Source organism: Ammospiza nelsoni, chromosome 9 (assembly GCF_027579445.1).
Source record: "Ammospiza nelsoni isolate bAmmNel1 chromosome 9, bAmmNel1.pri, whole genome shotgun sequence".
Taxonomy (NCBI): domain Eukaryota; kingdom Metazoa; phylum Chordata; class Aves; order Passeriformes; family Passerellidae; genus Ammospiza; species Ammospiza nelsoni.
In genome coordinates this window covers 22,292,228-22,319,060 of record NC_080641.1, presented here as the reverse complement: position 1 = coordinate 22,319,060, position 26,833 = coordinate 22,292,228, and the positions used below count along the sequence as shown (strand labels likewise).

Genomic DNA, 26,833 nt, shown 5'->3' with positions numbered 1-26,833 from the left:
AGCTGCACAGGTTTGGGTTTAAAAAAAAAAAAACATCTTGCAAGAAGCAAGGACTTGAGGTCAGTGGCAGTGCAAGTAGAAAGCTGCTGTGATGGCAATATTAAATGCAACAATGCTTGTATTCTCAAAATTATAACATTATATCACTGCAACATCACACTCTAACAGTGACTTCTCAAAATAAAGGTCAAACAGCATTCAATAAAGGTCCTCACTGGCAGCTGTACAGGCTGCACCCAGCTGCAAGGGCAGGGTCTCCCCAGAATCACCAGCACTGCAGAATTTTGTCCCCATCCCTCCCTCTGGGCAGCACATGCTGCATCCCTGGTCATCCCAGCCATGCTGCTGCCACAGGGACATCTGTTCTTCTGCTTCAAGGGTCACCTAAACCCGCTGGCAAGGGCTTTGTCTCTAGTGACTTCTCTATGAAACTGAAACCTCTCCTTTTCTGGGTCACTTCTTCAGTACCTCAATAACAATTTCAAATCCCAGTCTTTGCCCCCATATATTCACAGCCCTTTTGCACTAGTATTTCTCAGAAGGATATGACCTGAATTAAAAAGAAGAGAGAAAAAAAAATCCCCAAACTAAGAAAATTGTGAGGGTGACAAACAGTTTGGCTGAGCCCATTTCCCTCGAGCTGTGGCAGTGGAGAGAGGAGCAGAGGCTGCTGAGGGCTCTCCACAGGCTCTCATGAGATGGACACCTACACCCACCTGGCCTGCAGTCCCACAGAGGCTCTGGCTGCCCTGGCTGATGCTCACCCAGGCTCTCCTGCCAGGGCAGTGCTGCTGGGGTTCAGCACACCTGCATGCTGAGGCTGCTGGAAAACAATTCCCCCAAAACTCTGCTCCAGCCTTGGCACGTTGGGAAGAGAAGAGCCTCACGGGCTGCCCCAACTGGAGCTGGAAGTTTGTGCCAGCATTGCCCACAGGGGCCACATAAAGCCCTGGATTCTGCTGGATTCAGCCTGAGGTTACCTGGAAATCTGTGCTTTCCATCACCGCCCTGTGTGAGTTCCAGGCACGCAGCAAACCACCAGCTCATGGCTTTGCTGCTGCTGCCAGCTCCCCAGCATTCTGCAGTGCAGGTTACCATGGCAGCATCTAAACTGCATAGAATGGTATATTTAGACCTTTCAAACAGATTTCTTTTGGTACTAAGGACTGTACCTTTCTGAACTATAAAACTGATACCCAAATGAGAAAACTCAGGTATGTGCATCCATTGAATGTGCAAAAGCTGCTGGGGAGAGCAAAACAACACAATTTTTACAGAATGTTCTCAAGTGTTCTCAAAATCCCATTCACCCAGTGTGCATAGCCAGCCTGCAAACAGAGCCTCAAGGCAAGCAGAAAACACCCTCCAGGTCTGCTGGGATCCTTTGGCTGCACTGCTCAGGGCAGATGAGCTCGTCCCTGGCCATGCCCACACTGACCTGGGGCAGAGCCCACCTGGGGGGGGCTGCAGCCACGACTCTTGCTGGGCACAGAGGTTGGGGCATCTCCCCCTGAGTGCAGAGGTCTGGCTCAGTTCAGAGCCTTTGGCAGGTGCTGTGCTTGATGTGCTTGATGATTCTTGGTGTGCCCCACCCTGTCCTGCTCCAGGACACCAATTCACCGTAGCTTCTGCACGTGGCACACCAGAAACTTAACGTGTTCCTGGCTCCCTCAGAGCAGCCCTGCCCAGGGACACGAGATTCAGGTTTATTCCCTGAGCCTGCTGCTCCCTGCAGCAGCACTGGCCCATCCCAGAGCTCTGGCCAAGCCCCACAGCTGTGTGGCTGCTGCAGAGGTGCAGCATCACACCAAGGTGATCAGGTCCTGCTGACCCAATTCCCAGTGGCCCTGAACAGAACCCCGGTGCACAGAACTCAAGAAGTCTACAAAATGGGGGATAAGGAGAACCTATGCAGACCTCTTTCCACCACCAGTGAAATAAGGAAACCTTCACAATTTTTTCCATGCATGGATTTATTATGAAATCAGATATTTATGGGCAATCATAACAGTTTCTACAATAATAAAGTTTAATACTTTAAATTACTTGGAAAGATTCCCCATACAAGATCCTTAAGTACTTAATTTAGTATCTATTATTCCTTAAGACAAGGTTTTTTACACTACACAATAAAAATATGAAAGTGTTTCTGTTTTCTCCTATGCTGCACAGGTACAGCTTCATATGCAGTTTTCATTCTCACAAGTACATGCTATGTGTGCATCAACAGTGTCCTTCATATCCTCTGACTTCTGGTCAAACTTCATCTGCTTGTCTGTCAGGCTGGTGGCTGAATCTGATGGGGAACAAGAAATGAAAATTAAACAGTTTACTTGACAAGTAGTTCTGCAAGCTACAGCATTTACCATGCACTAGTTATTAATTACAGCAGGCTTGGCTGTTCCTCACTGATTTACATATTCATATTTGTCTAAGTCACACAGAGATGTTCCAGGAAATCCACTTCATTAATAAGTCAATTCTACATTGAAAGCTACTACTTCCATGAAGAATTTTATTAATGATACACTTAGGAAAGGGTATTACAATCTTTAAGAAAAAAAACTTGGAAAACAGATACAACTCTATTCTCTATATAATCTATATCTATTTTATCTAGTGTCTTATAATCTACAATACATGTATAGAAAATAAATCCTCCTATATCACTGGACCTGTATGCACACCTGCCCTTCTAGTACAATCCTGTCCACACCTGCTCTTCTAGTACTTAAATCAGCTCAGTGAAGTAGGATCACACCCAAAGGCAGTGATTTATAAAAAATGCAAGGCAAGGATCCCCATTTTGGGGTGCTGTGCTTGTTCCTCCATGGCTCAGCCTGCACACAGCTTTTCAGCCGAATCCCAGGGCTGACTGCGCTGTTGTGCTGCCCTTACTTTGCCAGCCCTAAGCACCACGAAGGAGAATTCAGTTTAGATTTTACATCCCAGCACAATGAAAACCATTAAATGTACGACAGAGAACCATCTCCCTCACTGAAGGAATGTTTGCCTATTAACAAAACAGGGAAAGGGCTTCAGTCAATAGGGCAGTAAGTCCATGCCTACCTACGGCCGTGCCGCATTGATGTTTTTCAAGTGGAACAACTAAGTGACAATGTATTGCTGCTCCTGCCCAGCTCCTGGGCAGCGGGACGGGTGTTGCCTTACCTGCCGGGACGCAGTGGAAGCCCACGGTGACCGGGGCGGTGCGGGTGGGGGCGCAGCCCTTGTTGCAGCGCAGCACGGGCTCCGTGGAGAGGCAGCGCGACTCGACCCCGGCCAGCTGCACCGCCCGCTCCAGCTTCACGAAGGCGTGCCGCAGCTTGCAGGCTGCAACGGGCGGGGACAGCCTTGTGACAACGGGACACAGCTCCAGACCCCCCCAAAGGACCCGTCTGCCCACACCGCCCGTCTGCAAACTCCCCTCTGTGAAAACTGTGCTTTGGTGATAAATGAAGAAGCTTTACTGGCTGATCAATCTTTCAAATCAGCTTGTTGGATATGGAGCCCTGGAAAGCTAATTTCAAATGCAACTGGTCTGCTTCTAGATCAGGATATAGAAACACAGTACTTTCTAATAAACATTTTTCAAGGTAAACTGAAAATCCTTCCAAAATCCATCGATCCATTCCGAACAAACTAGGAGGCGTACTAGCCCTAGCTGCCTCAAACCTCATTCTATTCCTCACTCCATTACTACATACATCAAAACTGTGACCAATAACTTTCTTTACTGAATAGCTGTCAAACCACATTTTAAAATGTTGAATATTCAGCAGTGGAACTAAAGAGGAGATTTCTGACCAAATACGATGTCATTCAGACACAGAACTAGTCAGAGAGAGAGCAACAGTCATTGCTGCCAACAAGGAATATTGATCTCATTTTGGATTCCCAGGACAAGCAGTTACATGTGAGAAGCTAAACAGACCACAATTTATTCCTAGATATAAGCTTTATGTCTTCAAATTTCAGCAGCTTCCACCATATGTTAAATGGAAGCAGAATGTGCTCACCACCAGCCACAGGAATATTTTTGTGGATGTGCGTGTGGACTCCATATCCATCTAAAGCAAGTTTGTTGTCCAGAATTTGTGACAAAAACATGGAAGGGTAACAGCTAATGCTGAGCTAGACATGCACGAGCCATCTGCAGGGACTGAGGATGTTCTTCCCACAGGACAAGTCTCTGCAGATGCAACGTGCCTGCTCTCCTCAAGCACTGTGGTGTGAGGTTGCATCATAACCTCAGTGAGAGCTGCACACCAAAAGATCCTAATCTATGAAAGACTTAAAATGCAGCTTTTTAATTTCAACCATGTAATTAAATCCCTGGACTGCTCATCTACTTTGTACATACCAAACATGAATGCTTTGTCTGACAGGTTGCACTGGTTCAAAAACCAGGTGGTCAGCCCTGGTAATAACTACTAATCCCCATCCGATTTTTGATGGACTAATTGCTGAAAATTGATGTCCAGAAAATGGAATTGTGCTTAAATAAAAGCATTGTGTGTGAAGCTTATCCTCTTTCTGATCCTCATTTAAAATACTTCAAAACTGAAATAAAGATTTTGATTCATATTATTTTTTGAACTTAACTAAGTTGTATATTTTGACTTGTTTAACCTGTGATTTCTTATTTCTTTCTCAACTTGCAAGTAATTTTAAAACTTAATATATCACCTTAATAATGAATCTCCTAATATGCTTTTTCCTCCCAAAATATATATGGATTTTAAATTTTCTGAACAGAACCCACTATTCCGGAACAACTGCAGTAATATTATATTAAATTTATTAGAGCTTGCATACCTCCTCTACAAGGTCTTTCTTCCAAAATCCAAGAATGCCCAAAGCTCACTGCATCTTTAGCTACATATCCATTGGGCATCCGATATTCCTGTTCGCATTCTGCATCGTATTTTCCACACAGTCCACACATTTTCCCTGCCATCCATAGAGCAACTTGGATCTTGGAGGAAAAAGAAGAGGAGAGATTTCAAGTTAAAAAAATGTAATACCTGTGGAGCACATTTTTGCTATGCAGGTCCCTTCCAGTGCAAGTTAATGCACAAACATTTAAAATCTCTTTGATAAGAATTTAAAAGGGTCTGACAGTCAGATGCCAAACTCCTGTGGGGCTGCAGAATCTGTAACTGATACAGCCTTCATAACCCACTGTGCCAGTCTAGGATGTTGAGTTATTCATGCTGTAGACTATTATTAATATGCTGAAGCTTTTTTCTGGTTGTTATTTTGATGGTACAAGAGACAGACATGAAACTGTTTACCAACCCCTTACGTTCCAGCTTCATGTTAACTTCTGTGCACACTTTAAACCACTCATTTATCTAGGAAGAATGGCTGCATTTTTGCTGTTTTGAAGAATTATACAGCTGCAAGAACAGCGTCAGGAGCTGAAAACTAATTTTTCTTGCAAAGGCACTGCTGACTCAGTGTGTGTACACTCACAGACCCACTTCCCAACACACATCTGTACTGCAAGAACAGAATACTTGTGTTCATCAAAGGTTCTTATTTCTCACACCCAGAAATAAAGAGCAGGACTGTGCAATCCTGTAGCATCATCTGCCCTTTGGGGTTTTTTGTGCCTGCACACACTTGCCTTTGCCACTGTACACCCTTGCCCCCATACACACAGATTTAAGGGAATTCTATGGAAATTTCTTAATCTTATGAAGAGGGAGAACGATACCCTGAATGTGTATCCATCAAAGTACAGTTTGTCAATGCCATAGGCTGGGGCGAGGAGTGCAAGCCCTTGATTTTCACTGTGGATCCACAGAGAAGCACCTAGAAGAAAAAACAAAACAAAACCAGACCAAACTTCGCTTCTTCAGGAGAGAAAAAAAGCAACTGTCATGTTTCTAAAATGTTCTTTTCTTCAAAATTCCACACTTACCCTATTCAAGAAACACAAATATAAAAGAAAGCAATGTAGAAATGGGCAAATATAGAAAATGGGTGCTTGCAAAAGGATGGAAGAGAATGTTAATGGTCACAGACTTATTAAGTTTTTTGGGGTTATTAACATAATCACATTTATATCTATAAATTATTACTGAGCTGTCTGTAGTAGCTCTGTAGTTGTGCAGATCAACAAGGCCCCAAGTGCACTGCATTGGAATATGGAAATATGAGGAACACCTTGACTGCCACTGGAGCCATTTCTGGCACAGTTATCACTTCCCAAGTACATAACAAATAGGACAGAGCTCAGCACTGGTACATGCTAACCCAATTTCAGCAAGATTTAGCCCAATTCATATATTACAGCTCTTCAGTCAGAATACCCACACTGTATATAGCCCCTGACTACACAGGAAGAAACAAGGTCCTCCTGTACTTTTCACAGAAACAAACTATTCTTATTTTGGGAGAATCAAGCAGGCTGTTTCACCAGCTCTCCATACCTATCCCTGGCAGAATGCAAGCCAAATTTATACCTACAAATCAAATCAGGAAAAACATCAATATCAATCAAGTCACGTGTAGTGGATTTTAGAAAAGCTCTACTTTTTTAATCAAGCAAAATTTGATAGCATAGCCAAAACCCTTCTCAAATTTGGAACTACAACAGGACCTGCAATGTTGTACAAAAAGGTGGGATCTTCCTGCTAATTATATCTTGCTTATTTAGGCTACTTCAAGAGCTTCACACTCTAACCAATCTTTCTAAGTGTCCCTCTGCAAATGAGTAAAGTACATATTCTTAAATATTTCCTTAAAACAAAAGAAACACGGATTGAATACAAACTGATCAAATCTCCTTCACAGATTCCGTCTCTTTCCTCCTTTCTCCCAAAGCACATGTGACCACTGAGCAGCCCGTGCTGCACCACTCACCAGCAGATGTCAAGGACACGTTGGCTGGGCTCTCAGCCCCATCCACCAGCAGCTGCACGCGTCCGTCGGCAGGGCGCATGTCGACCTCACTGCAAGGACAAGAGTGCTCACACCCTGCCTGTGCCACCCTCACACACTCACAGTGCTTCCTGCTCACTCAACATCACTGCTCAGAGCACAAGCTCATTTCAAATGCTTGAATTACAGCAGGGGTACTCTTGTCACCCAAGATGCTGGATAAGAGAATCAGCGTCATGTTCAATATGCATGGAAAATAAATAAGGGGAGTGCTGAAACTCCATGGGCTGCTGGCCGTTGCAGGAAAGCTCAGATTGGAGCTCCTCTCATGCTAGATGTGGGCAGGGAGGTCCCTCATGCTCCCAGCATCTGGCAGAAGTTACTTACTGATTGCCAATCTTGATGTTGATCACTTTCAAGTTCACAGATTCATCTCCATTCTTCATCATCACCAGGAACTTCAGGTCAGAGCTGCAGTCCTGAGCCAAGATGTGGTAGCAGTCTGCTGGCATTGTGTAGTTAAACCGAACTTCATTGAAAGTTGAGACCTTGTTGTAGGAAACTGAACATTGAGCTGGTTAAAAAAAAAAAAAAAAAGTGTTATTCTTGTTTTCCATGAGAGAAAGCCACTAAATTGTGTGGTTTGTTTTTAGTGCCATAGTATTTTAGCTTTGTATTTGTTTCATTATGTGATATTTTCATATGGTTCACAGGGACTTTTGGCTAGTAAGCACCCATAAAGGCATATAAAATGTGTTCTTCTATCTAACAGAAAAATAATTGACAGAAATTTAAAATCTTATCAATTTGGATAATTGGTATCTTGATCCCTGAAATGCTGATGATTTCTGTTCTACATGCACAGTATTTTATCTCAGTTGAACCATCCTCACATTATTACAGAATATTTCCTAATTAACTCAGATAAACAATGCCAGAAAAATTTACAAGGTGCCCAAATGAATTGTGAAACTGAAGTTGTCATGCTTCTGAACCCAGTTAGATCTGACCTTTCAAATTCTCGAGCACTGCAGAAGGGGCTTTAGCAAAGACATTCCAGCTGGGGGGCTGCAGCTCTGACGTTGATGTCCTTGGCCCTACAGGGAGTGACAGGGGAAGCCTCATGGCTTTTTCATAGAGGGTAATCTGAAAAGGAATTCAAAAGCACATTCAAAATGTACCCATGCCAGCAAACAGCTAGGATTTTTTTCCTATTCTACTTTCATTACAAAGAATTTACATGAGCATAAATCATCTGACTCGTTGTCCATGAGGTTTTTGCTTTTGCTCAGTTTTCTCTCATGGTGTGAGAGAAGTCATTCAGGTATTGTTTGGGAGAGAATGAATTGCTCCCTTTTAAAGCTGAGGAGGTGAACACTTAGGGAGATACTACAGATGGAAACTCATGTCATTATGAGTACCCACGTCTCTCTCCATAAAAAGAATCACTATATGGACATCTATGAAATATAATGATCGAAATATATAAAAGCAATTTTCATCATTTGCACCCAAGCTGATGCTAACTTAATTTTTCTTTCTCAGAATTGACCCACTGTAATTAAACAGTTACATTTTTCTACTAGGAATAAGATAGAAGAGTGATAAAAATATTTCATAATTACATCAGGAAGCTTGATAACAACATCACAAGTCCTTGGAGAAGTTAGAGCCACGATCACCCTGGCTTGTCGAGAAGGATTCTTGTCCTCTTTTTCAGAGAATCCCAGCATAAATGCAGCCCCAGGGACGAACTTGTAAAACCTTCAAAAGTTCAAATCAGAAAGATTTAGTGAGATGGAGAAAAAAAAAGGCTGCACACATCCCAGCTAGATTGTCTCACACCTGTGTGTAAGCAGCATAATAGTCTGCAGGATCCCTGGTTATGTCCTCACACCCACTCTCTGCTCTACTGATCAAGTGTTCAGTGAAAGGAAGGATCTGTTCCTCAGTTTTCAGTAATTATGGCAAATATCAAGAGTTACTGTACGTTAAAATGAGATGTAATCCCACTCAGCTTTTATGTCCAAAGGCAGTACTTGGACAGATCAGAGAATAAAGTATCAGTCAGCACTTAAGCCACTAGAACCTTGTGTGCAGATGCTGATTTTTCCCAGTTGACCAGCATTGTTAACAAGTGTCACGGCAGACTCAATTCTCACCATTCTGCCACGGATCTGATGCTGGAAGGAACTTTAGGCCACTCCAGTTTCACTTGTACAGCAGGGTGGGCAGCAAACTGCCCAGTTACCAGCTCAGATGAAACCTTGTAGTCCTGGCAATTACGTCCCCATTTCAGGTAGGCCTGTGATGGAGGGACAATGGTTCCTTTTTTAGTGCCTGGAGCATTCCTGTGATGCATACAGAGCTGTACAAGCCAGTTTTGAGCCTTACCTTTGCCTTGTGAGCATTGTGGACTGAAGCATCAGCACAGAGCTTCCACTTGCTTGAATCTGTGAGGTTGGACACAAATACCTGCATCCTAGGCTTGATGGAGTCAATATCAGCATACACCACGAGCTGGAGGCCTCCTATCTTCTTATCATCACGGATGCCATGCAGGAAAACTGCTAACACTGGGGCTTCAACATCTCCCAAAAACTTGGGCTAAGAGGAAGAGGGAGAAGGTATGCAAAACATATAATTATAGAAGAGTTACCATGGAACATTTTAGATGCAAGATCTAGATGGATAAATGGAAAAAATAAACAACTGAACCACAAATATATACCAGCATATGTATTACACACATACACATGCCTATAAAACCTCATGCATATGTCTCTAATGTGCACGTGCCTCTGCATGCCAGATGGCTTTTAGCACTGTGTTTTTATGAGCCAAAATTTGTGCCATTTCCTGAGCTACAGCTGATACCATGGAAATAGTCATATAATTAAAACACTGTAATGACTATATGATTGGGGCCTCATTGTTAGTATCCAGCCTGTGAATAAAAGCAAGCGGTTCAGTTTGAACATCAGCTGTCAGTGGTATGCGTCACTCATTGCCACAGCAGAAACATCCCCACTCATCTCCTCTTGTTTATCTGTCTGGGTCCTGTGCTGGCTTTCTGCTCACACTTGGGCTATGAGCTCTGTGGAGCAGTCAGGTTCTGTGTTTGCACAGCAACTCAGCACAGAATATAACCCAGGACATTCTCTCCAACATCAAGAACCCCTTCCCTTGGAGAACAGCCTGAAGTGCATCATGACCTTCAATATCTTCTCTCCTTCGTTCTCAAGCCTGCACTCCTCTGCCTGGTGGTGAGGAGCCCAGGTGCTCCATGCCCCTCTGGAACATGCCTTTTGCTACCATCAATGTCCTCACACTGGCACTGCAGTGCTCAATCAATCTCCCTCCAGGATGCAGAGGTCACAAAATGAGTCTCTGCAGGCATCTGTTGGGTGGGCTTTCCATGAGGGAAGGGTTGTGATGAAAGAAAGAAGGGTCCTCACTGCTGGGGAAAATGCATGTGGGAGCTATGGTGCACGTCTTGACTGATACCTGAGACTCAAGAGGTTGGCATTTCTCCCTTCCCATGATTATTGTAATTATTACTATATACAATTACTGTCAGTGCACAGCCACTCTGAGATAATTCCAAGCTGTCAAAACCCCCTAAAAATGATGCAACTAACCCATGAAGCTCGAGATGTGGCATGACTGGATCTGGCAGAGGAATGTGAGCTGTCAATTTGGTCATCTGGGAGTTTTCCTTTCGGGACCTGCAAAAAAAAAATCCAAAAAACTCCCCAAAAAATCAAACCACAACAGGCTTAAGAGGGTAACTTTAAAGAATGCATGAAGAAATTGCACGAGGCAGTCCTGAACAATGCTCTCTCTCATGGCACTTGGCTTTGTCCTGCTTACTATATAGGATCTAACTCTGAAAAATCTTGTTTCCCCAAACGTATCTGTCTCTTCACAGTCCATAAGGACCATATGTAGATGAGAATTCCCTATATGAAAAAAACAATGGACCAAAGCAAGTCAGATTTAATCAGCTTCTCACTCAATGTGACAGACCAGAAATTCTGCACAGGCCTGATGAACTGAATGGACTAACTGAATGGAAAGGAGCATCTGAGTGGACACACACTGCTCAAATGTTACCTTTTGAGGAGCACCAGTGCCAAGTACACTGCTCTGGCTGGCTCATGCCCTAGTAAGAATCTGCTCAACCAAAATACTATAAAATAAGGTATCTTTCTACATTTGTCACCATCACTATCCTCGTGTACCTCAGTGATTCCAACCCAAGAAACCAGGTGATCAAAGCCAACCAAGTGAATCAAGCTTCTCATGGTTCCTTCAAAGTGTGCAGCTCCAATCTGTTTTATTGTTTTGGAAGAGGCTTTGTAGCTCCTTTGCAGAGCCACAAGTGGCTTCATGTGCACAGCACAAAAGGGAACACAGCTCACTGTCTTTACCCATCTCAGAAGAACTACCATGGTTCTAATGTTATCAGTACTGTAATTTTTCTCAACAAAGATAACATGTTGCCATTAAAATCTCCATTTGACTCTTGACAGATTCCATACTTCTTTTAGTGAGGAAAGAAAAACTCACCTCTTCTTGTCTGTGTGCTGATTTAAAGCGGTACTGATAAATCTCATGAGCTTCCTTTGAAAATGACAACAACAAGAAGATTAGAAGTCTCAGAGGAAAAGAAATGCTGCAATTGTATGAAAATCTAAGAACTGGAAATTAAATAAGAAATTTACTGATTATCATTCATACATAGTCCTGTATGCTTATTAAGACAGAAATATGCAATGTTTATGGACAGCAAATTGTCAAAAACACCATTTCCTGACAGTAGCAAAATTTTCAACAAACTTGTGAAAACTTTTGAGATGAAGCAGACATCTGTGCCAATGATTGCAGGTGTGTTTGTAGAATAAATTCTTCAATTTTATGTTGCTAAAATCTACTGGTCATCTCCTAATGTCCTGACTTGTCATGCAAAGCCAGGGGCGTGATTAGTAGCATCAGTTGATTTACCCATATTTTGGAATATGCACTGCTGCTGCTGCTGCTGCCACCTTCCAGATGTCCTGAATGATGCTCATGGCTGTGGTGGCTCAGTGACTCACTGCTGCTGCTGCTGCTGCCATTCACATGCCTCGAGTGATGCCCATGGCTGTGATGACTTGATGACTTCCTGCTGCTGCTGCTTCTGCTACTACTACTGCTGCTGCTGCTTTTGCTGCTACTACTACTGCTACTACTACTGCTTTTGCTGCTGCTGCTACTGCTTTTGCTGCTGCTTCTACTGCTGCTGCTCTTGCTACTTCTGTCACTGCTGCTACTGCTCTTGCTACTGCTGCTGCTGCTACTGCTTTTGCTACTGCTGCTGCTACTATTACTGCTGCTCTTGCTGCTTCTGCTGCTACTGCTACTACTCTTGCTACTTCTGTCACTACTGCTGCTGCTGCTCTTGCTACTTCTGTCACTGCTGCTACTCTTGCTGCTTTTGCCACTGCTGCTGCTCTTGCTACTGCTCTCACTGCTGCTACTCTTGCTGTTGCTTCTGCCACTGCTGCTGCTGCTCTTGCTGCTTGCATCTTTGTTTTTCGCTTGCTCTTCTTGATTATTCTCATCTTCATCGCCAGCCTCTTTACGACGAGGAGAAACAGCAGACGATGAGGAAGAGGAGGCAGCTGAGGAGGCAGAAGATGAGCTGGAGGGATGTTTTGTGTCAGGGTCTGCCCCAAGCTCTGTAAGCACAGTGTTTTCTTTCTTTGAAGGTTGTTTCTTCGGGTGTCGTGTTTTATTTGCAATCTGCAAACACAATCCAAGAGGTGCAAAAGAGAGAATACATCTGGTCCTGCTTTTGCAAAGTAAAACTTCTGTGGGTGTTGGACAAAGCTGGGTTCTCACACCAGCTTTTCAAGGAAAAAAACCACCTCCATCTCCCTGCCTCACTCACAGCAGAAACTGCAGAATTCCCTCAGATCCACTCCATCCAGCTGAAATCCAGCCCAGCCCAGCCCAGCCCACCCTGCTGGATGCACGCCATAGGAGCAATACCTCAGCCTGGGGCACTGGCACCTTCCAAAGCAGCCTCAGCCTTTCTTTGCCATGCCAGCTCCCCACACTGTACCTCTAATTCCTGCCCTCATTTAGGGGAAAACGTTCCCCACTGCCATACCCAGTCACTTGCCTTGAACACATTGTCAATGCCCAGAATCTTCTTCAGTTTAGCTTGAATGTCCCCATACAGAGATGATTCACCCTCTTCCTCCGACTCTGCGTTTACTTCATTAATTATTTTGGAAGCTGCTCTGGATCCTGCTTGAATCTCCAGCTGAATTTTGTCAATATCAGCATCTGTTTCAACTACACAACAATTGCACATGTTAGGGAGTTATACTGCTTCAGACAGCACTGACGAGCCCAAGATGCTCAGTATTTTACCTGGGATCAAGACTATTTTAGCCTCGTGCTCTCCGATCAGCCTGTGCAAATAGGTGTTCTTCAGGAAGCTGGCATCTCGTGACCTGCTGGCAAAGCAGAGCTGGCAGCCAAGGTGCTGCAGCTTGACACAAATGTCTCGTTTATGAGCTTTCCTTTCTGCGACGGGGCCAAGATCCTCTTGAGAGCCATGGGCACGTTTCCTTGGGGCGCTGTCAGCTGCTGGCTGCGTTAGAGATGAGGGTGTGAGTGCCACTGGGACTGTCACAGGCAAGAGTGAAACTACAGACATCCAGTGCACAGAGGGTGAATATTACTGTGTAAGCCAAAAAAATAGGTTACCTTTGTGAAGTCTTCACTGGAAGCTTTATCTGATGGTTTGAAAGGTTCTTCCACAATATTTGATGAAGCATCTCCTGGGAGAATTGCAGTTCTCTTTTCAACACCTAGCTCTCCTAAATTTCTTGATACAGCAAAAGCCTTATGTCTGTTGAGATATATGCAAAAAACAGTAAATTATTCCAACCCCTTGTCTTTGGATTCATACATCCTTCTGAGTATCATTTGACAGCACAAAGGTAAGATATTTGAACATAGGGATTATATATGAATTTAGAAATATAAATATTATTGAAAACAAAAAAAGAGTACATGACAAATATAATTTTCTTATATTGCAGGAATTCTCAAAGTCTAGATAAATTTCAACAAAAGTTCCAAAACATCAAAAATATTCCTTCAAACACATAAATCAAAATCCTTAAAAGACAATAAAATAATAAAAAATAATAAGAACACAAAATAATAAACAATTTAATATAAAAATCACACTGCTAAATAATTCAGTTATCTTCTGATTTTTAGCTCCTGTATTTGTCTTCTTTGTGCTTTATCCCAAAGGTTTTGCTACACACTGAAGAGTCACTCTGCCTCTCTAGAGACCTCTGTGGGAGGTCAGTCAATAGTGAACTTTGTGGGGCTTCAGCAACACAAAATATTCTGAAGTAATGCTACCATACCTTCCAACCACTAGCTCAGTTTCCTCATGGCATGGATTTGTTTCAATCTTAATATTTTTCAGCTTCATGTCTATCTTAGCATCAAACTTGATTGGCACTCTTGTCAGGACCTTGCCTTGAATTTCCACAGCTTGCTGGAAGTATTCTGTGTTGACACCCATTGTTGCAAATTTCTGTATGTATAGACTGAAACAGAGTGCAGCAGTCAGGTGTAAGGAAGGTGCTCTTTTCACCCATGAGGTTCTGCCTTCCCTTGAAAACCTCCTTCATAGGGAAAGCCTCAAAAACCTGCCATACCTGGGGTTTATGTCAGAACGAATCTGCACAGTGGATTCGAGCAACTGTGAAGGTCTAAAATCTCCAGTTAAAGGGGGAGATATCTTTCCATCAACTGCAAATGCAAGAACAATATTTAAACATTGTAAAAATGAAAGAAAGGAGTCAAACATAAGCAGTTTCCAGTAGGAGGAAGTGTTTTTGTTAGTACAGTAAATACAGATGGAAAACAAGACAGACTTTGGGGTACATGAAACCTTTCATGATTCTGAAGAAAACTGAAAATGCAGAGGAAGCTTGTTATGTAGGCAAAGGTTCTGATGCAACATACTGAAAATGAAAATAAAAATATACTAAGAAAATGAAGAGCTGACCCAAATTGAAAGTTTGATAATTGGTGTGACACTAAAATTTCAGAAACATGGGGAGTCAGAAGACCCTCTTCTCTTCCTCCTTCTTAATGTTACTAACAGTGCACTTTTGATTGTTTTCTATTTTCTTCTCTTTTTAAATCAACATTGATTCCTCCTTAGCTTGTGTGAGCACCGCTCAGGAACCACCCCCTTCTACCCATGTCTGCATCAGCTCCCCAGGCAGCTCTTGTGGTTTTTTGGCTTTGAATGCTGTGGCCTCTCTCTCTCTGGTTTCCCAGGTTCTCATCTCACCTCTTCTGTCTTCATTCCCTTCAAACTCAATGCACAAACCAGTGCACCCACCTTCTCTTCAAACACCTTCACTGCCCACTCTCCAATCCCCAAGCCAGCTCTATTTCTAACCTCCTGGCTCTCCCCTCCTTTCTCCATGCTCTCCCAGGCGCTGTCCCCCCGTGCCCGCTCCGGGCTCACCGCTGGCAGCAGCCCTGGCCAGGGCCGTGCTGTAGGAGCTGTACTCCAGGGGCAGCCCGGGGGCCGTGGGGACGATGTAGCGCAGCTCTCCCAGCCACAGCGGCTGCGCCCACTGGGCCGCGGTGCCGGCGCGCAGCTGGGCCGCCGCCCTCCTCAGCAGCGTGCTCCGGCCTGCGGGCTCCAGCACGGCCTGTGGGAAAACAGAGAGCAGAATGTGGGCACGGGGGGCTGGAACGCTGGCCAGTGCTGCACAGAGAGCAGGGGCCCTGGTACCTTCACGGCCTGCTGCAGCACCTCCTTGTTGATGTTGATGTAGGCCAGCTCTTGGCCAAAGAGTTTAAAGTAGGCTGATATCAAGGGGGTTTCTGTTGGCAGCTCCTTCCATCCCAGCAGCTGGGGAACAGATAAAGACACAAGCAAAGTTTCTTAACAGAACACTTCATAAATGATAACTCGTCCTAAACCACCCATAACTAAACCCATCACTGGCCAAGCTGCCCTTTTCCTTTGTAAGATTTCCAATTGTAAATAGCATTGTGGCACTAATTCACACTTTCTCCCACCATTGAGATGCCCACAAATGTTTGGTATCCCAATACAGTAACATTCACACACAGGGTCTGAGCCATTAGTACCATTAAACCCAGTTTGAAAGCACTGCAAAAAAAAAAGTCTTTTCTCTTAGAGACAAAGGCATATTCTTGTAAACTAGGTGAGGTAGGTGAAGAGAGAGAGTAGGAAGCCTGCCAGGCATGTGACACACTGTGCTGCAATGCCTGCTATGCCCTTCCCTCCTGTGCTCCTCCTGCAGCCATCTCTGAGGTGGGGAAGAGGCAGAGCCAGAGCAAAAACTGGCAGAAGCCATTGCAGCCATGGCAAATGTCCCCTGCAGTCTCCACTGCACATTTCTCATTCACAGAAATACTTGAGCTGACTCCTTCAACTTCCTGATACAAGGCTTAGCTAGAGTGAGAAGCATCACCAATGCCTTTTCACATAACCCACATGTATTACTGAAAATACCTACAGCTTTTCCAATCTCCTTTATCTTTTTGTATGTGGAATATTCAGCAAATGGGATATTTCGTTTCATGATGACATCTGTGAGGCCTTCCACACGGACACCAGCCTACCAAAACAGCACGAGAAGGAGCAGTCTGAAACATGCTTACAGAGAGGAAACTTTGTGAGGAGTTTTAATTTTAATTTGATTTATTATTGACTTAGGTAAATATTTACCTCCACCAAATCAGCCACTGACCCTGCAGAATATGCCATCAGCTTGGAAATGATTGCTGATGGGAACATTGTTCCTGGGCTGTTCATAACAAGGACTTCTCCAGCAGCACCAACTTTATAGTTATCTGTGGCAGAAGAAAACAAGAGACATCTTTTTTCTAACCATTCTGTTTACCATTCAAGATCATATTTCTGCTGCTTTTTCTACCGCCAACTTTAAGATATATCATTACATAAACTCTAACTGTTTAGGCAGAAATTATTAAATGGCTACTCTAAACATATGAATCTCAATTTAATTTCTCACTGAAAAAAAGAATGCAATATTTCTGCAAAGGACTTAATATTTTTGGAATGGATTTCTGAAGTGAAAGTTTCCTGATCCCTGAAACACTTACTCACCAAAGTAGCCACCAACACGTATGACCTTGCTGTAGCGATAGCTCAGCCTGTCCAATTTGGGGGCCAGCAGCTTAAGGGCAATATTGCAAGCTGAAGATCTAAACAAAATGAAAAAGGTAATAACATCCAGAAACAAGCTCCTGTCAGTAAATCAACTGACCTCAGTTGTCAGCACATGCAGAAGATCATAATTTGCTCAAGAGCACCTGCTTTGTTGCTGTCTCTACTCACATGTTGTAGGTGTATGGCAACCTGCTCTTGGACAAAGCCTTCATGTGGGAATACACAAAACTGGCCACTTGCAAATTGCTCTCCTTCATGGCCACGTTGGCAATGGTTGTTATCAAGGGAAGGGCAGGCCTTGTCTCAAAGATAACAGCACAAGCCATCATCCGCACTTCGGGGGAAAGCGACTCGTCAGCCAGGATCTGGATGAGATATCCCTGCACCTGCACAGACAAAACAGGGTCTGGAATTAACAATAACTGAAACCATTCTGCAATCTGGATCCACATCTAACCCACAGAAAATAGGGAAAGGGGATCATTATCCCTGCAGAAAAGTTTCCTGATCTTTTTTACTGCAGGGTTCCACATAACTACTAATATAACTGAAGGGGCCATGGTGGAACAGCCCCATGAAACCACTGAAATGGAAATAAATGTCCATCTATCAACCCATGACAATCCAAATGGCACCAGCATTGCTTTGTACATTACTGATATTCAAACATCAGTGAACATCTATGGAAGAAAAAAATGTAGATAATAAGACAGATTCATTGTTTGAAACAACTCCACTGACTCAGTGAGTATGCTTAATTATTTTAGACCATTTTAAAAGGGTTCAGCAGTTCACCAAAAACAGTCTGAGTGAATGGTTTCTTATATAGGTCCTATACCTAAACCATCTGAAAGGCGGGAGTCTTGCTACACTTTCTGTGACAGCAACCTCGGTGTGGGGTCAGTGGTGACTCACCCAGCCTCAAGGGAAGGGTCTAAAAGAGGCAGAGTAATGCTGACATTTGGCCTACGAGTTTAACAGAAAGTGTCTCTCCTCCTGATTACAGAGGCAATTTAAATTATAAGTCTGACTTTTAGGTGGCTAAGTGTTCACTATAACTAACACAGGACTTGGTTACAACAGACGAGAAAAACAACACTGCTGGAAGATTCCTACTGACTAATTATCCTTACATCTTGGCAGAAAACATCAGCTAAATATAAAACTGTGTAGTATTGTTCTTAAAAATAATCTTTTTTTGAAAAAACTGAATCCACACACAGTGCCATTAAAACCATTACACTTAGGGTACATATCTAATTCACTAAGTTAAGAAAATCTACCAGATCCTACATACTGTTTTGCAGTCCTTCCAAGCAATTTTTCTCAAGGCCATTATGGCATCAATCTGAATGTGGATGGGGATATCAGAAGCACTGGATGAAAAGATGGGGAGGAACTTGAGGATGCGCTTGATGCTGGCTGGTTCTCCCATGTTGCCAATGCACTTCAGAGCCAATTTCATTTTGTCCTCACGGCCCCTGCTGAGTGCTTCGTCTGCCAGGTCATGGATGGGCTGCAAACAAAGCACAGTTCAGTCTTCTCACTCTAATCTATAGACTGTCCACAGTGTCCCCCTTACCCACTGAAAAGCCCGTCACAATAAAGCAACTGGCTTTGATAAAAATAATTTAATGCTGGTTTCTCTCAGGATTTCACCCTTGCAATGTGAAAACTGTGTTTTCAATGATGAAGAAAATGATTACATTTGCAAAATTATTTGATGCCTTTGTTCTGAAGAAAACCTACAAAATGTGTATTTATACTTCCAGTCATCCTTTTTATACTGTATATCAAAGAATTAAGCTAATATGATGAACATTACTAAGCTATTAAAAAAAAAAGCTTGGCAAAAAGTTGCCTACCTGGAGAGCTTCTTTAGGACAAGCTGAGGTCTGAGAACAGTATCTATTCACCACAGAACTGTATCCCAAGCTGGCAAGTTGTTGAAGTAAGGGATTTTTCTGGACTCGAGAACTTGTCACTAAATCCTGTGAAGAAGAAAAAAAAAAAAATTGTCATTTAACACAGTGCTTCACAAAGCTCTCAGAGCAGGAAAACCATCAGATCTTATTTAAAGGGATCAATTTCAGAATGATTACTCTTCTTATCTAAACAAATTAAAGTAGGTTGTAGACATTATATTTGGAAGCTTTAGTTAGAAGCTTAATTCCCCGCTAGTTTATACACATATAAGTTGACCTAGTTACATTTTGATTTTTGTCAACTGAACACTGAAAACATTAAGATTATGGATAAACATCAATGTATAAATGGAATACCTCCAGCAAAATGTGCAACTCAATAATATTAATGATGCACTTTCCCATAATTTCTGCTTTTTCTGCTTCAGAATATTGGCTAGAGATGGCAAAAATCCTGTTCAGAATTAATGGTTCTTTATTGTGTCAACATATTTGATGCTTGCACTAATACCTTTCCTGCAGCATTTTCCACTTCATGGACTAGTTTGTAATCGAAAGAGCTGCTCAAGTGACATAACACAGCAATCATAATTTGTTTCAGAAGTAAGAGATTAAAGGGACAAAGTTTTGTCTGTAGAAGGCATGCCATGTGAGCCCAGAAAACTAAAATGGGAATTATTCACAGAAGCTCTTATACGAAAAGGACTTTACATCAATATAGAGAAATGAAGATATGGAACTATCCTCTAATAAATGCTATGCCAAAAAAAATTCACGGGTCAATGTTTCCACAAAATTAGTGTTCACAAGAGGAGAATCCAGCCTCTAATGTACTTAATCACAGTTGCTGATTATCATTCCTTTCGTTGTGAGACAGGAAAGATTCACGTGGCTTTACTCACTGCTGCTATTGGAACAGTGTGTTCATCAGCTTTTGTGAAATGGAGAGCAAAGGGAACACTGAGAAGAGCCTGAAGGTAGCTGAGGTCGTCACTGCGGATTCTGCTCTTGATGAATTTCAGAGCTTCTGGGGTGCCCGTCGCAGAGACTGCGCTCAGCAGCCACCGCCTGCAGAGAGATTTTTAAAATCCTTCATTTTAGCTCCCAGTTGTCACAAAACCAAAAGAGTTTCTTATAGGTTGGTACAATGAAATACCTGTAGCGGGGCTTGTCTGAGCATTGTCTCCAGATGGACTCAAGGGTGTCAGCGCTTGTCAGCTTGCAGAGCTGGACGAGCTCCAGGAAGCGGTATGGGAGATCATCATGGAAGTCTTGCTGGTTATTCAGGACTATGTGTTGCAGTGTTTCAATTATCTAGTACAGAACACAAGACAGAGGGCATGCATAATTACAGTCTTTGGAATTTATGATCAGGTTTGGTTTGTTTTTTGGTTTGTTTTTTTTTTTTTTTTTAATTAGGAAAGCAATTTGGAAAAAAATACCCGTTGCTCAGGGTTTTTGGTCTTGATGAGCTGCACTGACATCTGTGGCAGTACTGCTGGAAACTGGTATTGAAGGCTTCCATAGCTCTGCATGGAGATGTCTGGGGAGCTCCCCCATTCACTCTTCACCTCCAGCAAGGTGAGTTGTTGTCTGTCAAAGAGACAAGAGTCACAGGAGCAAGGCATTATCTCTCTTCACCCATGTGCCAACTCTTGTTTGTTTGTTCAGTGATACTAAGATGGTAACTGTCTCACTCTTTAAAAAATTTCTTATCAAAAGAAAACCTTTTGCTAATGAATAAAGCTTTCTATCTAGAACAAAATGGCATTGGAGTTATCTACAATGAAATTGTTTCCGAGGAGAAGCAAAACCACTGTCTGCTGAATGAGAGCTACTGACCTGGTGTTAGGAATGATCATATTTCTACAGACACTATCTTCCTCCTGACACTACAAATTAGCCCCTGGTCAGAACAAACAGAGCAGCAAAGCAGCATTCTTATGGTATAAGTGAACAAAACAGCTTTTCCCCTTTTCTTCCATGCAATTGTAATGCCAGTTTGACCAGGGTACAAATAGAAAATGGTTTGCTGAACTTTTTGGACTGTGGAAACTCCAAGTGTGATTACACATCTCCATTTAACTGTTGTGGAGCCCAATTCTCATTTCACTTCAGCTGGGGGTGAAGGGAACTGATAGAACCTCTAATTATTCTCACTTTGTGAAGCAAGCCCACGTCCCACCTACTTTGCTTCCGTGACAGCGACCCCGGTGGGTTCACTGAAGGGTGAGATCTGATACACCTGCTGAGAGACAGCCTCTGTGATCAGGGCACCACTGTCCGACTGCTTCAGCTTGTAGGAGAAAGCTGCAGTCCCCTTGATGATCCTTTCTTTCTGTAGGACAACAGGGAGATCCAAAGAGTGAATAAATGGGAACACAGTGGCCGTGTTTGTAATTAGGAAGATCTTTCCACATCTCACGTACCATCATGTCAACAGGGCAGGGGTAGATGTAAGCCATTCCAAGACTCTTCACCACTTTTTCCTGGCAATTATTTTGGTCTACGGTTTTGGTCACAGAGACTCGGTTGTTCTTCTTGTCTTCCTGGATGACATACCTTGTATGGCAAACACCTCCAATCCCAGCCTGGCAGATGAATGCAGAAAATGAGACTTCCCAATTATGTCAGGATTTCACTGTGTGAGAAGTTTTACTTCATGAAGATTCTCAATGAATCTGCTACTATTACATACAATCATTCCTACTGAACTAAATAATAGGTATGTGACCAATACTCGGTCAGGGGATGGAGTTTGAACTTGAAAAGTAATCACTTTATATCAACAATTAACAAATAAAATTGATCAAATAGCTGTATTATGGAAGCCATATAACAAATAAACTAATGGATAATAATTCTTTTCCTCCAAAGAACTGCATGTTAAGACTTAAAGACATATGACTTAAAAAGAATTCAGCCCAGGTAATTTGTTGAACACACATGCACACATTTACTTCTATATGAATAAAAATCACCTTTTTCTTACTGCAATCACACAAAAGTAGATGCAGATAGACAGAAACTCAGAGGAAGACCAGCTAAAGAGAAAAAAAACCACATTCTTTCAGCAAAACAGTTTTAGAATGGAAAGAAACACACCTCTTGCAATTCATACACATTCTGTGACTTCTTAATGGTTATTTGTATCATGTTCAGTATTCCTCTCACAATGTTAATGCAAGTATCAGGGCAGTTTTCTGGGCCATAAATGTTTCCAACCCGTCCACTGCTGTATTCAAACTTGAAGGGCTGGGTAAGGCATGAGGAAACCATCTGGGTGATTTTGGAAGATCGAGTGAATGGGTCCCTGGGCCAGATGCCATTGTATTCCTCCAGCTGTGGGGAGCGGATCTGGGAGGAAATCAAGATACTTAGGTGAATAAAACCCCTTTGGTACTAAATATGCAAACATATTGGAAGAAATTAATATAACCACTAGTGAGATACTCTTTTCTTCCAAATGTAGGCTTAGAAAATCATAGAGCAGTTTATTCTTTTGCCTTGTGTTTACACTATTGTAAAACCAGTGCAAATCCTGTCTGCTCAATAGTACTGTTTTATCTTACAGAAGCAGTTAACATATCAAATAAAGTCTCCCTTTTTGTCAGCCTTATAATAAATATTCTGCTTTATATTTAGCATTTAAAAAGCTTATACCATTCTAAATGTAAAAAAATTTGCAGTTTTAGAATGTTTCATTTTAACTTATTCCTATACAACTTTTTTTGGACTAAACTAATTACTACATTTGTTTCCTATTTTTTACTTATTTAAATCAACCAAAATACTTAAGCAATGAACAATATATTTATAAACACTGAGATACAATGTCAATAAGAAGCAATTTCAGTAACTTTGGTAAAGTTACTGCCAGCTTAAGTGCCTCAGAGCACAGGCTGGTACAAACCATACAAGAATTTCAGGACAGTCTATAGTGTGAAATGCAATCCCTAGCCCGCAGTTTTGAAAGATCTACAGTTCAATACAACTGGTGACAGCTGTCACTGAATTGAGTATCAGTGACAAAGAACCTCTGATTTGTAACTGAATTAAAGGGGTAAAAGTACATTTCTGAAGCATATTTATTTTGAATTGAGCCAGTTCCTATCACTGCTGACATCAGCAGAGACATGATTTCACATGTATAGATCTTTTACTGCATTATTCAAACACCAAACATTATTACACACTCCTTTTTCACAACATTCACTTTTTAATCTTTCCTTTATAATGAATCACTTTTTATCATTAGCTTTTATCACTTTTTAAGTCTATTTTTATTAGTTGCCTTCATGACAATGATTTTACATACCAAAGTCCTGGCTTCCCACAGGAGTGGGAAATGTGTGCTAAGACTAGAATCAAATCTTAGAGCAAGTTTAAATGTCTTTAGTTTTCCATTTTCTAGCAAACCCCCAGCAGCTGTATTTACAATAAGTTTTGAGGAACAGCTGCTACCAACAACTTCCACAAGGAGCACAGGTAAGTGACCCATCCCTCTGAAACAGCAGCTTGCCTCTCATTCTCTGACACTTACAGTGATAAGCCTCCAGTTGTGTTTCCTGCAGCTTTCCTACACCCCACATCAGGCAGATGCAATTAAAGCTGTGATTTTAGCTCACTGTTGCACATTTAGGAGGTGCAGTACCTTGAGGAGGTAGCTGTTCTCTGACAGCCCACTGATCTCCAGTTTGCAGCTCAGGCGCACGCCAGCTTTGGCCAAATTCTTTTCTTGAAGCCCATTCAACACCCAGCCTTCATAACTGTACACGTAGGTCTTTTTGCTACTGAATCCAGGCTCTGAGGGAAATAATAGCCATTTTCACAGTACTTGTAAGCATGTTCTAATAAATAGAAATAACAGCAAATTCACTGAAAACAGGTTATAGAAGGAAATTTACTTACCGATATCAAACTTCTGACTACCTACAAAAAGAGATGAAAAACCAGGTAAGTAATGTTCAATCTAGATCCAATCACTGCCACTGAACTTAAGGAAAATTTGGAAAAGAAAGGTGAAGCAGGGATATGTAGCCTTACCTACAAGGGTGAGCGCTAGTGCAAGGATGATCCCCCTCATAGTGAAGGTGAATGGGGCTGTGGCAGACATGGTGAGACTTTTATGGAAGGAAGCTCAGGAACACGTGGCTGTGTTCTGCTGAATTCTCAAGTTTTTTATCAGTTAATGTAAACACTTCCCTTTTTGCAATCATACTTTCTCTTCAGATTCAATAACAGAAATCAAGTCATACCTTGGCACATCACTGATTATCTCATAAGCCCTTGGCTGAATTGTTTAAAAGTTTCAACTTATCCTAATAAGTTTTTACTAGATCACTTACAATAATTTTACAATAAACACATTACTTCATTTCCTAGGTTGTGTCACTGCTGGCTGCTGATATTTGGTCTTGCCATAGACTAGGTTGAATTTGCCCAGGTTATGCTGACCTGGCACCTGACCCAAACTGTTATCTAGCTGATAGCAGCCCAATTAGCAGAGTCAGTATCACACACTGACACTGTCCCTCCCCTTCCCTCAGCACTGGTTCCAGCTGCCCCTGCAGACAGCAGATCCGGACAGATATCCCCTTGCCATTATACTCCTATGTGCACCAAAGCCCATTAACAATCTAATGAAAACCTATATATATGGCATATAAATATTTTTATTCAAATAAATCAGAGGAACAGTGTGTCCTTTCAACTCTGGTCACAATGACCAGGAATATTTTTAAATGAACAAAGATTTCATAAGCCATCAGTAAATATTTTATCTTTCAAGGTAAATGACAGCCAAATCTGAACAATTAAAAGCCACAGACTCCTCCAAGCAAAGCAGGGGGAATGGGAGTGCAGGTCAGCTAGAACTTTTGCATTTCCTAAGGAGTCAATCCCAAAATGCAGCTGAATCACCTGAACAGTTGCAGGCTTGCAGCCAGCTTCACCATGGATTTACAGTGAGAGCCCAGGCACACATTCACACAGGTGTTCTCTTCTAGAAACCTCAGGGCCACAGAGGCAAGTGGAGATGCACAAAACACTCTTGGCCTGGTTGAGCATGGTGAGGGACTGGGGGATTGACCAGACTCATTCCTCCCACAAGTGACACAGTCTTCCAAAGCCAGCTAGGTGGCATCTGAATCAGAAATAAAAATGCACAGGGGCTTCTGAGTTGGAGGATGTTTCTGAAGGAGCACCTCAAAGCCTACAGTTTATTGTGTTGCCTGAAGTGACACAAAAGTCATGAATCCCATTCAAATTCAACATCTATGACAAACTGGTTAATCAGACACTTTATTCTACTCCCACAACTCCTATAGTTACATGATTAACCACAGGAGTGTGCTTTGTGGCAAATGTTATTTGAACACCCACAATGAACATTTATTTTCTATTTCACAGTTCTACAGCCTTCCATTAGCAAGTACTGTTCCTGGGTTGTCTGTCCCATAGGCCTTGACTATTTCAGATTCCACATGGACTGAAAATCCACCTCAGGCTGTATGAACTATTTTGGGAACCGTCACCCAGCTCACTGCAGAAGACATTTGAGGGATGAAGGGTGGACACTTGCAAGAAATGTCTCATTTCTCACGATTATCTATGTCCAAGGGAACAAGCATGTTTTGTGCCTCAGGTGACAAGCTCTTTTATACAGTCATAAATAAATTTTTATTAGTAAATACTTATTTAAAACAAACTTACCTGTTATGTGTACCAAATAGTTGTACGTCTTGTACAACTCAAAATGTGAATAAAGAAACCAACACTGACAAGCGTGAAAACGACAACAAAATATGAAAACTACAACAAAATGCACACCATGGGAGCTTAGGTTTTCATTGCAGTGCAGCTTTGTAGGGCATAGTGAACATTAGATATCAGATGTATTTTCTGAAAGCAATAAATAAATCATTGGATAATCTGAACACTTCTTGTGAGGTCAGCTTTTTGATACAGCTATGTCAACATTTCATTTCTTCTCATCAAATTCTCTTGCAAATCAGAAAAAATCTAAAACCAAGATATCTCATAAGGCTTAGTGATAACTACAAATTAAAAAAAAAATAAACCTGTATAATAACTAAATTAATTCTACACGCACAGTATTGCCATTATTCTGCATATCCTTCCATTTTCCTTTCAAGAATAATGTGATTGTATTGGTATTATCTACATATATCAGTTACCTTGACCTGGTTGAAACCTACCTGGACACAAAACAAGCCCCAGAAAATAAGTTAAAATTCAGTCTGTTTTTTCTTTTGTCCTGCTACAAGTGAAGTAGTGCATGCCTGCAGAATCTGGTGGAAGGATCTCTTCAAAGTAGGAAGAAAACAGCTGTTTTGTAGGGAGAAGGTTCTCTTAAGAAAAATTTCCATTTATTAGGTTTTTCTGCTATACAGTTTGTGTTGCAGGAGCTATATATTAGCCACTGGGGATGAAAGGGAAAAAAATTAACATCTTCAACATAATCCTGGAAAGTAAGTACTCAGACCTAATCAGACTGATATTTAGGGTAAAAGCACACTCATCACAGCCTGAAAAAGCAGCAATGAATGTTGTAGCTAAAGATTCTTGTGAAACACCACAGTTTAAGAGAGCCACTCATCTTCTCAATATCATGCATGAGTAGCTAACAATAGCTGTATTGTCTTCATTTGCTGGAGTCTCTACTTCTTGTTCCTTGAGAAGAGCACTCAATACATTATTTCAAATATACACCTATGTGAAGTGACACACC

General features: G+C 42.0%; 1 protein-coding gene across 1 annotated transcript; it reads right to left on the bottom strand.

Moving 5' to 3' along the window:
• Positions 1–1,955: 1,955 nt before the first annotated feature.
• On the bottom strand, positions 1,956–24,196 carry LOC132076910 (vitellogenin-2-like). The gene is made up of 35 exons (XM_059478322.1): positions 24,127–24,196; positions 23,992–24,012; positions 23,735–23,886; positions 22,186–22,437; positions 21,510–21,671; positions 21,270–21,418; positions 20,523–20,673; positions 20,237–20,394; positions 19,983–20,148; positions 19,021–19,146; positions 18,453–18,671; positions 17,324–17,541; positions 17,093–17,190; positions 16,691–16,815; positions 16,479–16,580; positions 15,725–15,844; positions 15,452–15,641; positions 14,628–14,721; positions 14,331–14,516; positions 13,654–13,798; positions 13,315–13,537; positions 13,061–13,236; positions 11,899–12,678; positions 11,464–11,517; positions 10,533–10,619; positions 9,286–9,498; positions 9,054–9,196; positions 8,517–8,655; positions 7,902–8,037; positions 7,279–7,465; positions 6,874–6,962; positions 5,723–5,820; positions 4,819–4,978; positions 3,172–3,333; positions 1,956–2,296 (listed from the first exon to the last, which is right to left on the bottom strand). The coding sequence occupies exons 1-35, from the start codon at positions 24,194–24,196 to the stop codon at positions 2,181–2,183; spliced, it is 5,667 nt and encodes a 1,888-aa protein (XP_059334305.1). The 3' UTR covers positions 1,956–2,180.
• Between the last annotated feature and the right edge of the window lie 2,637 nt (positions 24,197–26,833).